This window comes from Panicum virgatum, chromosome 1K, assembly GCF_016808335.1.
Source record: "Panicum virgatum strain AP13 chromosome 1K, P.virgatum_v5, whole genome shotgun sequence".
NCBI lineage: Eukaryota > Viridiplantae > Streptophyta > Magnoliopsida > Poales > Poaceae > Panicum > Panicum virgatum.
In genome coordinates this window covers 6,070,377-6,087,299 of record NC_053136.1, presented here as the reverse complement: position 1 = coordinate 6,087,299, position 16,923 = coordinate 6,070,377, and the positions used below count along the sequence as shown (strand labels likewise).

Below are 16,923 nucleotides of genomic sequence, written 5' to 3'. Positions count from 1 at the left end.
GCGAGCTTTATAGGAATCGCCTGTTTACTTTCTGTTAACAATATAAGGACGACGGACGGAGTTGTGATCGATATCATGACTTTATGTGAGACTCCGTCCGTGTTGATGAACTTGCTAAGGTCGCGGTGTGTGGTAGCGGTGGTTAAGTTTTTGAAAGTACTAGCCACAAGCCGTAAATATGGTACGCGGCAAGCCTAGTAGCCGTTTGGACCGGGGAGTGGATATACCTCCCACTCTCTCTTAGAAATAGGTTTTATTTTATGTTGCGCAATACTACGACTTCTAGGGACAAGGTTCGGCCTTGGAGCCCTGTAGTCGGGGAGAGTGGCACTATCCACAAGCCGGAAAGAAAGGTCAAAGGTTGTTTGGGAATGACCCGATGGTGTTCCAGACGTGTGTGCTAGGTTTATCCTTGCAAGGTTGAATTTCGATTCAGAATCGTCCGCCTCTCACGATGAAATGAGACTGCTTGATCCCTTTGCCACACAGAGTAATAAGAGCAACAATATTATTTATCAAACTTGATGTTTGCTTAGTTTTCTACCATGATTGAATAGTAGTTGCTTACATAGAATGGTTAATCAACTAGAATCTTGAAAGCTAAAACTTGAAAGTAAGGACATACTCTTTATTGCTTTTCAGCAAAAGGAAAACCAGGGCCTCGCAAAACCTTGCATAGTCTAGCTAAAGTGGGCTATTTATACCCGTGGGCGGTTAAGTCTTGCTGAGTATTAGAATACTCAGCCTTGTTATTGAACTTTATTCAGGTATGAGTTTTGAGGATCAGATCGCTATCTTGACCTACCCTTGCTCGTTGCCTCCTGGCTGGTCCGTAGAGTGGGATACGTCTACGACCGGCAATAACAATGACGAGTGATACCATGTTTGGGCTAGCACTGGTGTCCTTTTGCGACGTGCTGTAGCCGTCGTGTTTTATCTTCCGCTGTTTTAAACTCTAAACTTAAATTATGGTTTGTATAACTGTTTTACTTAAGTTGGCTTTGTAATAATGTTTTGAACTGGTTTGTAATCATTACTATGCCTATGTTGTAAAATTGTGGTTGTAATATCTCTGGACTCGCCTTCATGCGGGGTATGCTTGTTCGATCCGAGAACCGGTGGTTGTATCGGGATGTTACCCGACATACCAAGAATTGTTCCGTTTGAAGTGCGTTTAACCTAATGTTGCCTTTATGGTGATGGCCTGCGCACTTGAGCCGGGATAATTTAGGCGGTTCTGCCACAGCACCGAGGATATTTGCCATTCCTAATTGCTTCGGGCCCGGCTTCCTTCGCACGGCGTGCCCTCTCTCGCTTTCTCTCTCTGTCAGCTTCACGTTCGGCCGCCGCCTTACGATCCACCTCCTCCAACCTCTTGCGGATCTCTTCTTGCTCTTTCTTGCGCTTCTCCTCTTGCTGTTCCTCGTACTTCATTCGGCGCCAACGTTCTGCAGCCCACCTTGCTTGTTGTTCCACAAAGTCCTTTGCCTGCTGCGACTGCACGGTGTCGAACCACTGCATAAAATCACAAAGAGGCGGAGGAGACTTTGTCCAACAAAAATTAGAATCATAACTCAATATTAGGTCACAAAGAAAAATAGCGTATGTTGTCCTGCTACCTTGGCCCGGTCTTTGCCGTATCGCTTAGGTGGATCATATTCGTAGTTCTCACACATAAAGAACCTCATGCCGTAGTCATCTCCTAAAACCTCAGATTGCATGAACTTGCATAACGAACCGCAGAAGCACATTGGCACATCAATTCCTTCAGGTACGGTGGCTACACACTTGCTCCACGGAATGTAGGTTGATCCTGACGAAGACATTGGTGCTATAGTGTGGTGCGCCAAATGACGAACAATGATTTAAATAATGCACATATCGTATACCAAATCGATGCGTGAAAATATAGGTACTATCATAATTCTATTGTCTTATGCTGCAATATCAATAAGGTACTGTCATAATTATATTCTAATGCATAATTAATTTAAAAAAGTCTGTAATAGTACTCAAATTGTAATACTAAACGAGTGTTTTAAAGCACCAAATCTAATTCAGCTAATCCTCTAATTAAATTAAATTGTTATACAATATCAACGGATTCATACGGAAGTTACCGGTAGATCACAAGTGCGGAATTCGGCAGAGCTTCGCCGCTTTTCTTCTCCTCACCCCTCTCTTTTTTCCTGAATTTTTAGGCTCAAATGACAAGGAAATGGTGGCCAGGGCATATATATATATAGGAGAGAGGGAGCCTGTCGCCCGTTGAGGGGGGCGACAGCCCCCTTTCATTTTTTTTCGGCCATGGACCTCGTTGTAAATTTGAAGAAAAAAAATTACATCTAAGGCCTGTCGCCCCCCATAGGGAGACCGGGGGTATTTTTGAAATTTTTCAAAACGGACATATATTTTTAAAATTTTGTTTTTTTAAATATAAAAAGAAAAGAACGCTTCTATCTGATGACCGACCACCAGATTAGCCTCATACTAGTAGTTGGGCTGAAGTACCTAAAAAAAACTAGTTGGGCCGGGGCGCGCATACTTTGTCCTCCCAGTTTGATCTGACGGAGCTTGCCATTGCTGCTGCAACTCGCCCCGCGGCGCGAAGCCCAGACCGCGAGGCCGGGGCCTGCCTCGGGCGCAACTGCACTTGGCCATTTGTTAGAGTCAGTTCATCAACCTACTTACTATATGATCCAATGCTCCATCGAAAGGTATCTGTTACACATTCTCAGTCAGATCACGACGGGAAGCGATGAGCTCGAATTCCGAAGTTATCTTTCGATTTCGTTGATCTGTCAGGGAATCCAGCAGTATGGAACTCAAGTTCAGCCAAATGCTAGCTCCAGGACTTCTTCTGAAACTTGCTGGTTGTTATCTTCTGACTTCTACTGTTTTCGCTTTCAGGTAAACATAGTTTCAGTTATTACACAAGTATGGATAACAAGGCGCATTAGATGACTTAATTACTACTGCAAAGAAAGGGAAAGAGAAAGCGAGCCCTTACATCATATCTGAACTACATCTAGAGGCATGTTTCAGACTAGGTATCCTCTCCTTGCAGTGTCTCTCTCTTCGATTGACCAAAAAAGAAAGCAAAAGATACTAGATGCAGAAAAATACTGCCGGCAAAGCTTTACAGTCGCCACGATGGCATGTGTCTTTGGTTCGAGTACAGAAGTCACTGCCACTGCCGTGCATTGTTTCTATCTGTCGTGTCTCGGCAGCCTACAAGATGTTCGATCTACTCTTCATCATTTCCACATGCTGATCCGGGACATTATGTTTTCTCACATCAACTTCCCAGCTGGCGGCGTACTTTCTACGTGATCTTTCCTCCCCTTTCTGAATACCTGCTACCCAGGACAATCTATCCGCCATTTCGCCTGAAAATTGAACCGCCCTTTAAATTCCTCCAGGGAGGCACGCACTTGGTGCAAAAGCCCTGCATGGTTAAAAAAACATCATTTTTTTATCTTGTAATCTACAGAGATCGAAGTTAAAAGGTAGGATCCATTGAAATGATAGACAAAAGCTTAGTACTAGATGATGACCTTTAGATCAGTTGCAGAAAGATTCAGAAAACTAACCTGGTAACACCGGATCTCATCGCACTGCATTCGAGATGCGCCGGAGCACGTCAACTTGCGCGTGCAGGTGCGCGACGTAGTCCATGGCCTCCTGAAGCAACGAGATCTCGTCGAGCAGCTCACCCCCAGGTATCATCTTCCTCAGCACCTTGGTCCTCTTCCTCACCAGCCTCCTCGCAACCTCGCCGCTAGTCACCATCGCCGTCGCCGTTCTCGCACGAGAACAAGCACCGGCTCCGCCATGTCTCGACCTCCTCGCGTGGAAACACCGCCTCACAAACCTCTTGCACCTGTGCACCTTCCCCGCCGGCGGCGACTTGCACGTCGCCGCCCTAGACGACAGCGAAGAAGAAGAAGAGGCCAGGATGGCCCGCGGCCACCGCGCTCCGCCGCCGCGGGCGGCGGCCATGGCGATGTCTGCCGACGACTTGATGGCGCGCTTCCTCTCCTGGAGGCTCATCACGGCGCTCGCGCTCCTCGAGGATGAGACGCAGGCTTCGCTGCAGGCCTGGAGGCTCAGGATCAAGTTCTTGAGGAAGCTTTGCTGGAAGGCCCCGGCGTTGGGGCCTCGCATCGCGTCGGTTGAGGAAAAGTAAGCGCTGAGCTAGGTATAGGACGAAGCAATGGGGGAATGGACGCTAGCTAGCTCCTCGTTGCTTGAGCAGAGCGTGTGTGGATGTATATATATATACATCTAGCCGATCGACCTCCATGAGGAATGTAGGCGCATGTGGTGTGAGCTAGCATGCATTGCCACCGCTCTGTGGTCCTCTTCTCAAATCAGCTAGCTATCATCTCCTCTCCCTTTTCTGCTCATGGCACATGCTCCATTGCTGTACAGTTGCATGCACTGGAAGGCCTATTTCGGTTTTTAATCAAGGTTTTGAAATAAAAATGCTAAGAAGTAGAGCGTCCAATAGGCAAGTTATTAGCTGCAGAATGCAGTGTCCCAATTGACAGCTCGGATGCTAAGCATGTGGCACTTCAGGGTTGGAAAGTGCAAGGTATAGAATTTCCATGATACTCCCTGCATTTTTTTTTCAAATGCATGTACCTGTATCTCACATGCCACATGATCATCTCCAAGTACAATCACAAGTACGAATGTACAATGCAGATGCAGATGGTTCATGAACAGTTCTGAATAATATACATCATATCGGCAGCAGCTGATACATTCATTCCCTAGCTAGTCTCTGGCTCCCCATATTTTCAGAGATCATGCGCGAGAAGCAGGGTGGGGCCGGGGTTCTCCCTTGAGAAGGGACAAGGCGCACATGGCGGCACATGCGGCGCCGCCCCGAGTTGGCATCCTTGCGAGTTATGAAGCGGGAACGTAGATTCGTTGGCATGCATGTTATGTGCCGTTCCGTCCGCCCATCGCGCGCATGTTCAGCGATCTCTGTTTGTCAGTAGCAAGCAACGGGTTCATGCAGGGAGTTTCTGAAACTTCCTGCAGCTGCATTCTTCCCAAACTGCAAATGTGAGTGTGACACAAAAGTTACGGCCGAATCTACCGGTGAATTCTAGATAATCTCCACAGTTTGGAGGAATTGGGGAATGAAGTTGTCGTTGGGCGTTGCAGCTTCGGATCAGTCTGTAACTAACAATATGCAGCTGAAAGGAACTTGGAGCTAGCTAGCTTTATCTGAAACTAGTCGGCATGGCAAACTGGCAACGGTGGTGGCTCAGGTAGATGGGGGCGCTTTTGGGCAGCCAGCCAGGGGCCAGGCCAGAGTGTGATCGAGAAAAGCAAGGGCCTCCCTGCCGTGGCCACCCCACATGACGGCCACATGGGCTTCTCTCCAGACACGGAGCGCGCACATGACGCTTTCCGGCAGGCTCCATAGCGCGCCATGCGCAGTACGCACAGCCAATGCCTTGGACCTCCACAATTTCAGGTGCTTTTCTTCCCCTCCTGTCTCTGTGAATTCTTCTCTTCTTTTTATTTGGTTCTGATATCATACTGCCTGAGCGCCCATGTGAGTGGAGTGAAGTTTTGCTGGTTTGTTCGGGGGGCTAAAGATATCTGCCTCTGGACTGGAGGATCACACGATCCAAATCGCAGCAAAAAGGTATTGAATTTGATGGGATTGTTGCTGGGTGCTTGTTTTGTTTTTTTATCAGAAAATACTCTTTGTTCGGTGAGATATCCTAAGGCTGACACATGCACAAAAGTATTCAGATATGTTAGCAAGTCTACTTTATTTTTTTTTTCTTTTGAATTCTACTTTGTTCTTCACTGACAGAACAACGATGACAACATCGAACAGCCACGGAGGCAGATTTGGGGTTTAGGAGGTCTCCCTCCTTCTTCCTCCATCTCCACTCCTTTCTCCTTTTTCTTCTTTTCCCCTCTCTCCACCTCCTTATCCTACCCCTTTGCGTCTGATGGAGGGTCTTTTTAAGGGTAATGGGTAGCTTTTTATTCAATCCACTAATCGTTACAGAGATAAATCCGGATAAATTCAAGATTAGGCTGGTTGCCCTTGTCTTGCTCTTTCTATTCCATCGGCCTATTCCTATTAAGCAGAACTTGTTTGAATAGTTGGGAACATATATTGCACACATTCTGAAATGTTTCGAAAGTTTTCAAATATTTCAGACATTCTAAAATGGTATAGAACTTTTTTGAATGTTTTTAGAACATTTATAAATATTTCAATATATTCTAAAATGGTATATAAACTTTTTGAATATTTTGGAATATTTGTAAATGTTTCAAACATTCTGAAATAGGTTTAGAAATTTTTTGAATAGTTCGAATAGTTTCTTGTGGGTTTCAAATCCATTAGAGTGACTATTTTTTATGCTGGTTTGCCAAAATCTAACACAAACCTCCTTCTTTACTCGGGCTTGGAACCGGCTATGCTGAGACGACTCAGGAGAGAGAGTCTTCCAGTCAGCATAGGCGGAGTTTCATCTCTAGCCTACCCCAACTTGCTTGGGAAAAAAGGTTATGTTGTTGTTGTTGTAGTAGTTCGAATAGTTTGATGCAATTATTTAATTTAAATTTTGATAGCAACATTTTCTTCAAATGAATCTAGATTTCAGTTTGTTCCTAAGCTGCTGATAAGCTCGTTGGCTTATTGGAAATGAGTACGTTGCCATCAGAGTGCATTTTCCAATCATGTGCCAATAACGGGCCTTCAATTTTGGCCCACGAGCGAACTCGCGGGCGCGGCCCGCTTGGAAAATTGCTTCTGCAATAGTTCGAGCGTCAAAAACCCCACCTGCTACTTGGACTTCCCCGGAGAGAGTGAGAGAGAGAGGAGAGATCCGCCGGAAAAACTATGTATCGCTCGTGCTACAAATTTTGTATCCATCGCCTGAAAGAGCAAAGTAGTCTCGGGGAAGCGAATCGGCCCAACATTTATTTCAAATTCTCTATCTCAAAATCTTTTGCTTCAACTTTTTTTGTTCCTAAACTTTTTCTGGTATAAAAATTTTGCACGACGACTTTTCTTTCCAAAATTTATCAATCACAAAATATTTATCTCTATTTTTTTCTCTTTCTCCTTTTCTTTTCCTTGCCTTAGTTACAGCCGATGACTAAGTTTGTTCCTGAAATTTGTATCCCAAACTAGGTAATAAAGTCATGCTTCTAAAATATTTTGCTTCTATTTTTTCTCCAAAAGTTATTTTAAAAATTTTTATCCCCCGAGTTTAATCTTATGTTTTTGCTTCTGAATTTTTGTTCCCCAACTTTTTCTAACAAATTTTGTTTTTCAAATTTTTTATTTTTAAATTTTTGTCCACATAATTTTTTGAGGTTTCCACCATTCCCCTTCGCCGACACTGCAAAATAAATTAGTTCAGTGCAGTTCCCAACGTGAAGCTGGCATCTAATCACCGAACACATAGACAACAGTTATTACGGAGGGCTTCCAAATCGACCGTGCGGAGGGTTCCATCAGATTAGCCCATTGACGAATGCTTTCTTTTCTCTCGAATGGATAGAATAACTGCACGTTATTAAAAGTTAAAGGTAGAAATGACTAATGTTTTGGCTCCCAACCTCAACATGCACCGAAGCACTATAATATTATTCACGGATGAATAGATAAATAAATAAATAAATAAATGAATAAAAGGGCTAAAACGTCTTGACATTTTCTTGCTGCCTTGCGCAAACCTCCAGGCTCCAGCTCGGCAACAAGGGCTGTGTTTAGATCCCTGGAAAAATGGTAGAAAAAGTCACATCGGACATTGTAGTATATTATAGCACTTTTTGTTTGTTTGTGGTAAATATTGTCCTACCATGATCTAACTAGGCTCAAAAGATTCGTCTCGCAACGTACATCAAAACTATACAATTAGTTTTTTTATTTACATACATTTAATACTACATGCATGGATCATTTGCTATATTTAATGTTTCGATGTGATGGAGATGTGATGGAAAATTTGAATTTTAGAGGTATGGGGCATCTACACACACCCAAGATCACTACTGCATCGTGTCGTGTCGAGCACACGCGAAAATCTCTTGATGCCCGTGCAGCCTAAGGCCCGCAATCAAGTCAACACGGTACGCGCGGGCCACATGAGGCCGGGAAACGGATCTACAACTTTTGTTACATAAGTTTTTCATTTGATTAATGTATTTTTCTTTATTTTAAATATTAGTTTAATACACTTTTATTTAAATCTCAAGATCCATCCTTTGGATGCATGTCATTTTTGGCCAGAGTGTTGCATATGGTGAGCATATACTTGTACAAAATTAGTAGGCCCAGAAAACATTTCTAGAATAAGTTTTTAAATTAGATCTTGCAATATGTCTAGTTTAAATGGGTTATTTATTCATGCTGCTATACTGAGTATTAGAAGCCATAATTTTTACAGTACTATTATTTTATTTCCTAAGAGCTATAAAAAAAGTTTGGTAAATTTTAGATAAGCACAACTAGACCAAATGAATTATTTTATATTTTTCTAGGTATAAGAACTATTTTTTTGATTTAGATACATTGATCAAATGAAAAACTTTATGTAACAAAAGTTGTAGATATTATTTCATAGAATCCAGAACAATTGAGTTTGTATTTTTTCGATTTTTCTACGATTTTATATCGATTTTACAAGTTCACTGTTTAATGCGCCCTGAGTGCCAGGACCTAAATATAATTTTTTTTACATTTATTTCCTGTCGCCCACTGGATGGGGCGACAGGCACCCTGTCGCCTATTAGGGGGGCGACAGGAACCCATTTTTGAAAATTTCCCTATTCGACATATATTTTTGAAATTTTGTTTTTTTAAATATAAAAATGAAAAAGACCCCCGAAAACAGGCGGGCCTGGGGCGCTGCGGGCCTGCGGCATGGGAAAAGCTTCAGTGTTCAGGCGCCGCCCCCGGATTGGGAGGTGGATCTCGGGCGAGACTATGCATCACTTCGTGTGCGGATTGGGAGGCGGATCTCGGGCGCGACTATCACTTCGGGTAATGGTTTCACAACCCATCACCTGAAGGGCTCCAACAGTAATTATTTTGTAGAATATTGATTTGGGCCGGCCCATTAGATGGTTTAACTGTTGTGATGGGCATATTGCCAGCTAATCAAAGGATACATGCATGCAGGAAAAAAATAAGATGCTCACGTTAGCCACATGCACACAGATTTGGGAAATAAAAAAAGCTATAAATATTAAACCGAGCATCTATATTAAATTTGGATTTCATCATTATTTTTTTCATGACAAGATCTTCAAAATAAGACTACACTAGCCTATATTTGCACAATATTTTTTTTAAAAAATCATTTCCTTTAATACTAAATAATTAGTTTCGAATACTAGGAACAAATAATTTAACAACACGAACAAATAATTATTTTTACGAACAAATTTTTTACACATAACGAACAAATAATATTGTAGAATGAACAAAATATTAAACATCACGAACAAATGAGCTAACATGGCAGAACAATTTAATCTATAGAGTGAACAAATAAATTATACACCTCGAATTTTTATATTATGACTGAGAGTAATAGAAACGTATCAAAGAAATATAAGAAGAATAGGTAAAAAGAATGGAATAAAATCAAAGAAAGAAAATATAGAATAGAATAAGAATACACGAGAACAAAAAAGTAAAAACTAGTTTAAAAGGAAAAGGATAAATTAAGATAAGAATACAAAAGGAAAATAAGTATAAATAAATGGAGAAAAAGACATAATTTTTATAAATGTAGGCTTAGAATAAAATAATAGAATGAGAAAAAAATAACGATGGAAAGAAAATTGTACATAAAAATTTAGTGGTATGAATATATAGTACAAAGAGTTGTACTGTCTCTCTGCCATCCTAGCTACTCACTAGTCCGTTAGCAGAAATATTAGGAAGCAAACTCCGTAGCAACCTAGCAGGTTGTATTGGACCCACAATGTTAGTAACAAAAATCCCATCATCCAGCACCACATGAGCTACTGTGTTCAACTAAAAGAAGTTAATATACAAAGGAAAAAAGAAAAATAAAATAGAAAGAAAAAAGAAAAAAGGAAAATTAGAACCCAAAAGAAAGAAAAGAAAACCAGTAATAAAAAGATGCACCTCAGCTTTTAGGTAGCAAACACCGTGTGTTAATCACGCGGCCAGCGGCCACATGCTGCTGCGGCTAATAGGTCGCTAGTTGCATATTATCTAGCTCACGTATGTAATCACGATAGGCAGCCCAGCTAATATGTCAGAACTAAGATAAAAATAAAAAAGTTGAAGATAAAATTAGAACACATAAAAGTTTTTTTTAAATCAGAACATATAAAAGTTAGGGGAAAAAAGAGATGAGAGTGGAGCTACGAAGGAAACGACGTGGGATATAACTGCCGTGCGTGGCCCACTGACCCATGTGTACGGGGGAGCGCGTCAACCGCGCGGAGCACTCCGCCCGGTCGACCGCAGAACAAGTATCGGGTTCGTAAATGGGGGGTAATAAGGGAAATAAATTCACTAGCCATTTATGTTCACATGGATTGCCGACAGAATCCCTAGCGTAGCAATCGATTTGCATTTATAATGATGTGGATTAGGCGGTCAAATAGCCTGTCATGCCTGCCTGGAGAAGAAAATAAATCCCCGTATTCCCTAGGGCTCCATTGCTTTTTCAGCTGTCCCAATCGTAAATCCACTTCAAACAGTCGTCCCCTTAAGCCTCTTCCAAGTCTTATTAATCCAAAGGGATATAAATAAGAGACCCTATAAATAAAGAGAGAAAAAGGGACAACTTTGACTTGGTTTTTCTTTCGTTTTCTTTTGTTCTCTTTGTGCCGAGAGAGACTCCGGACTGCCGCCCCTCCTGATCCCCTAATTAAAACTCTGGTGCCCGAATATACCCCCCACACCATTCTCCATCCTGGAAGCCTTTGCCGTCGAATCCTACCCCCATGCTGGCCAAGGCCAACGGCCAAACGGGGACAGCGCTGGCCAGCAGCCGGCGGGTGAAGGTGAAGCCATCGCCCTCGCCGTGTGCCGCGGGGGCTCTGCTCTGCCGCTCCGCTTGCGGAACGTGTATTGTGGTCATTGCTAACTTTCTGGCACTGTGTGTGTTTCTTTTTGCGAAAGGGAAGCTGTATTAAACAACAGTGCAGTGCATCTCCCCATTTACAAACAGAACCGCAGAGAAAAAAAAATTACAACTGAGTCCCTAGAACTACTGTTCATCTTCCCCAGCTCCACGATCCTGCTCGTCTGTTTCCCCACCTCCATGTTCCAGATCAGCATCCCTCGGTTCTCCTTCTGCCAGAGCTTGCAGAAACGAGAAGATGCAGCGGTACGACCACGACACAGTGAAGACCCAAGCATACGACCAGGCACAGCCGACAAGCTGCGGACCTCTCGTACACGAAGAAACGAGTGCTAGAACATCGGCCATCTTCGCTGGCATGGTAGACCGAAACAGCCGCGGTCGTCACTGATGACCCGGCAACCAATCCCACTGCAGGGAAAATCGATTCCCCCCCTTTCGCAACCAATCCTTCTGGCACTGTGGGTTTTGCGGTGATATCAGGAATAATGTAGGAGGATCAGGTAGGGACCACTACGAGTATGTCAGATGCCAATTTGGCAGCAGCAGACTGCTGACGTGACGGCAGACTCTAAGTGGTGGATCTGAAGGGGGGCTAGGGGCTCAAGCCGTCCTACTTCCCTAAGTTCAATGGATACCCCCATAAGCCTCCCCTCCACGCATCACATGCTGGCACCTAGACCTGTAGTAGATAAATCGAAATGGGTACCCGTGCCCCCCTCCCCCCAAGATTAATGGGTACCCCCTAAGCCTTCCCTAATGCGTCACTTGCTGGCAATAGAGTTCTACTGCCGTATACCCGTAGTAGATAAATCGAAGAACCAGTTGGGCCTTTGGCTTATATGCGGAATGTGCATTGTTGGTTTTGCTTTTTTTTTCTTTCACTGTTGATTCGGCGGTGCTATCAGGAACACAGAAGGATTAGATATGGACCATAGTATGTCGAATGCCAATTTGGTAGTAGGAGAGGAGCAGCAGACTGCTAACATGACAAGCTATAAAGTGGCGGATCTACAGGGGCCAGGGGCTAGGGGGGAGGGGGCTCAAGCCCCCTTACATCCTCAAGATCAAAGGATACACTTGCCTCCCCTTTATTTTTGAAAAGAAAGAATGAAGAAGAATGGTAGGAAGAATAAGAGAAAGGAGGTAAGCCATCTGTTCATATGTTGGCTAGGTTCACCCTTGCTCTAGCCGCTCTACACCAAACATTCTACAACACAGAACCCGTGTCTCCGGAGTGGATGGAGATGGAGGAGGAGGACTAGAACCAGTGGGCGTTCGTCGATGAGGGTGAGAAAGAGAAGATTATATTGCTAGCCTAGCAGTTTCTTCGAAGTAAATTATCCAAAAATCATTATATATATGTACAACGTCGTCTTAGTTTGAATATGAAATCGATCGAATTGAAGACATACGCACATCATACGAGCCACTGTCCTACCTACAGCCACACCTTGACGCGGGGTTCACCTGTGGCTCCTCATCTATAGGTAGCTTCGGTGCCAGCTCCCCATTCCGCCCGCAAATTTGCCCTAATATAATATAATAGTTTTCCTAATATAATACAGTAAGTCAAACTTACACCATCTACTGAATGTAGGGCTAGCACTGTTTCCATACTCATCATGTTGCAACCTCAACACTCTACCGATTCACCATATTCTTTTAGAAAAAGAACAGCGAGTCTACATGCATATGAGAACTCAAGGCACCTGAGCTTCAGACTCCCCGGAATAAATTCCAATGAAACTATTGATTCCTTCACTTGGTAATATATGTGTTCATAGCTTCATAAACCACATATTTGAAGCCAAAATTAGTACTACAACCAAAAGTACACTTGCCTTGCATTACGCTTTTCATCTCTGTCACGTAAATTCTAATGATACGTTGCAAATGTAGACATCGTCTCTTTGTAAAGACCGTTGCATTCAGGATTCTCAAAATAATTCCATATTTATTTGGATGGGTAAACCCTGATTTCTCTCTTTTTGTCAATCTTTATGCTCCACCTTTGGATATACTATGCGCACCACATCATGTGTTGTACCAAAAACGTTGTGAATCTCTCTTAGCTTGGAAGAGTACCTCACCAAACTTGTTGCTCCCGTATCGGGTGTCACTACGTTAAAACTAGGGCTGGATAATGAACAGCTCGGCTCGCTCTGACTCGTTTTCTTAACGAGCTGGCTTGTTAACCTAACGAGCAAAAAGTTGTACTCGGCTTGGCTCGTTAAAATCTCAAGCAGCTCATTCCAGTTCAGGAGCCAAGTGAAACAAACATAAAGCAAATAGGCATAGATGTGAATTGCAATGAATAATGATGGCCAATTGCATACATTCTCTTTTCAATTCACATACGACATCTGCACCAAGAGTTACATAGCTCAAGGGAGAGAAGTATTTCAAAAAAAAAAAAAGGCAAGTAAAATGGAGAAGCAAGCATGGAGACGGGAGGTGTTATCGTGCTGACCAACCTCTGAAGGAGACTAGTTCCTCCAAAAAAAAAAACCTCTGAAGGAGACTACGAGAGGCCGGGTTGATGCCCGTGCGACGGCACCTGACAGCGCTTGGTGCTGCTCCACAGCATCTCCATGTACCCGCGCCAACCGCCGAGGGATTAGCAGCTAGAATCGCCGTTGTCCAGCGTGGGCCGTGCGATGCGGATTTGACCGGTATTTCGGCTCCAACTCCATGGCAGCTAATTGTTGTTTGATGTGGGTGGCGCGAGGGTGAGATAGGCAGAGATGAGACCGACGGAGCAAGAGGCGAATGGATGCTATAGTCGCGACTTGCGAGTGGATTGGGCTAGGGTTGTTGAGTCGACAAGGCCATTGAAGAGTTGGGCTGTGTTTTGGCTAACTAGGCATTGCGTGCAACCTGTTGGGCTGGTTGTGCTTCACGGCTCGTTAAGCTCGCGAATTGCTCACAAGCCAGCTCGAGATGGCTCATTATACTAACGAGCAAAAATGCCAGCTCAACTCATTAGAAAAAACATAATAAGTTGAGTCGAGTGAGCTAACGAGCTACGAGTTTTTCGTCCAGTTCTAATCAAAACCCTATTAGTAATGGCTCTAGAAATTAATTAGTGATAAACAAATTTTCACATCACTAAGGCTATTTTCAGTGCAAGATTCCATTGCACGGTTTCATAGAGTGTCATGTCATATAAGTGCATTAGAGTTGGTGAATGAAACAAGATCTCTCAATGCAAAGTATCATTTCACGATTTTATAAACTAGCCATAGCATTTAATTGTGAGGCATGCGATTGGGCACAAGTGCATGAAACGAAACTCTATAGCACCCAATGCAAGTGTCAACAAGTTTCATACTCTTGGAAACAATGTATACATAATTTCATCCTGATGAAACTCCTTCCCTCTCTTTCTTCATAATTACCTTGCCATGTCATCACAATTGTTAATGTATCACTGTATTTAATACGCATGAAACCTCTATAAAATTCGCACTGGAATTAGCCTAAAGTTCCGGTCACTGATGCGAAAAAAATTGTCATTAATAATGGCAAGTGACGGTTCATTTACTCTCGACACTGATGTGGGATATTGGTGACGCGTCCAGTTGACACGCATCACTAATGAGAGACATCAATGACGCCTCCTATTGAACCCGTCACTGAAATCAGTGACATATTTTTTATAACCCACTACAAACAGCACGTTCCTTGAAGCCTCTTCCAAGTCTTATTAATCCGAACGGATATATATATATTTCTTTTCTTTTCTTTTGCTCTTTTATGCCGAGAGAGAGAGAGAGAGAGCCGCAGCTCTATCTTAGTCAGCTTAGCCGAACACTGCCAAAACGCCCCCAATTAAAAAAAAAATCTTAGTGCCCGAATATACCCCCCACACCATTCTTGGAAGCCTTTGCTGTCGAATCCTACTCCCGTGCTGGCCAACGGCCAACGGGGACAGCGCGGCGCCGCGGGCCAGCAGCCGGCAGGTGAAGGTGATGCCATCGCCGCTGCCGTGTGCCGCGGGGGCTCTGAGTCCCAAACTTAGTTATGTTAACGGATATCTAAAACGTTACAAATTATTCTAAACTTATTCAAAATTTTGATCAAAGTTGATTAAATTTAACTTTTTTTTAGAATAAGGAAAATCCGGCCTCAACACATCGCAAGCGATGGTCCATAGCCAATACAAGACATCAGCTCGCAGGCTGCTTAGGCTCACGCCAACAAACCAAAACCAACCCAAGAAAACCACACAAGACCGACCAAAGTCTAACAGCACACAAACTGTAGAGGCACACACACCAACACTCTAAGACCGAACAAAGTTAATCGAGCAAAGTTTAACACTGCTTAAAGAGCAGTACACAGGCTACCCAATAACCAGCTCACCACCCCAAAACCAGCTCAACTTGCCTCCCTTTAACAGGCCAAACGATTTCTGAAGTTCCACCCTCTTCTAGCAAACAGCTCCAACACTCTTCCTTCTAGCTGTCGACAGACATTCTTCAAAAGATCTTTCTCTTCTTAGACAGCTGCGACCAGAATCTGGTCCAATAAGTCCCCCTGAAAAAAAAACCCTGCAAATACGAGTTAGGAAGTTTTCGATTGAACACTGCATCATTTCTATTCAACCACAAAGCCCAGCATAAAGCTGCTACTCCTACTAGCATTTGTTTTCTAAGTTTTAGAGAAAACCCTCCCAGCCAAGAACCCAACAAATGTGATACACTAGTAGGTGGTTGAATTCCAAAGGTAAAGAAGACAGCATTCCAAGCAAATTTTGCCACATGGCTTCAAAAAATAGATGTTGTATTGTTTCATTCTTATCACAAAAGCAACACTTTATGTCCCCTTTTTAATTTCTTTTTGCTAAGTTATCCTTTGTTAAGAGCACCCCTCTCCTAAAGTACCACATGAAAATCTTTATCTTCAGTGGTATCCTCAATTTCCATCCAATGCAATTATCAGGTATCCTGTTAGTTTGCATCAAATCATTATACATGGACTTGACCGTGAAGTTAGAGTTCCTAGTCAAACCCCACACAAAAGTGTCATTACTATCTGTTAGTACTGTGTTCATCACCAAAGAAACTAACTGTATCCACAATCTCAGTTTATCACCCACCAAGGCTCTCCTGAAAGAAATATTCAGTGGCCTTGCCCTAAGAACACTAGCAATGGATTGATTTTTCTAACAATTGCATATAAGCTGGGATACTACTGCCTCAACGGTTCATGACCGATCCACAAGTCTTCCCAGAATCTTGTTTGCTGCCCATTTTGAACCACAAACCTTCCTTTTTCAAAAAACTGATCCTTTATCTCCATCAGGCCAGACCAGAATTGAGAGTCACCCGGCTGTTTTGTCACATGTGACAAAGTCTTGGTACCCAAGTACTTCCTCTTAAGGAGAGTTTGCCATATACCATCCTCATTCATCAACTTGAATAGCCACTTACTCAACAACATGAATTATGGACATCCAAATTTGTAATCCCTAGACCTCCCACACTTTTAGGCTCACACAAAATAAATCTAACTTATAATAAATCTAATACGACATGTAAATAAAAATATAGATACATAAAACAATTTCGAACAGGAGTAATTTTTTCTTTCCCGCAAACTTGACACATTTAAAATGTTTATACGATCTCACTAAATCAGTAGCATGACAAAAGAAAATTCTGTTAGGCTCATTCGTCGTTTCAGTCCACACGCATCCAAAAATCCTTGAATCCCAGATGAGACATCGTTGTTTTAAGTGCCTTATAATCACAAAATGACAGCAACCACTACGTACTCAACACGTTCGCATGAA

General features: G+C 42.9%; 1 protein-coding gene across 1 annotated transcript; it reads right to left on the bottom strand.

Moving 5' to 3' along the window:
• Positions 1-2,904: 2,904 nt before the first annotated feature.
• LOC120671137 (transcription factor IBH1-like 1) lies at positions 2,905-4,264 on the bottom strand. The gene is made up of 2 exons (XM_039951433.1): positions 3,594-4,264; positions 2,905-3,448 (listed from the first exon to the last, which is right to left on the bottom strand). Exon 1 carries the CDS (start codon positions 4,165-4,167, stop codon positions 3,610-3,612), a length of 558 nt encoding a protein of 185 aa, XP_039807367.1. The 5' UTR covers positions 4,168-4,264; the 3' UTR covers positions 2,905-3,448; positions 3,594-3,609.
• Positions 4,265-16,923: the final 12,659 nt, after the last annotated feature.

Coding starts and splice junctions, on each gene's coding strand:
- LOC120671137 (XM_039951433.1), bottom strand. CDS start 4,167: ATGCGAGGCCCCAACGCCGGGGCCTTCCAGCAAAGCTTCCTCAAGAAC.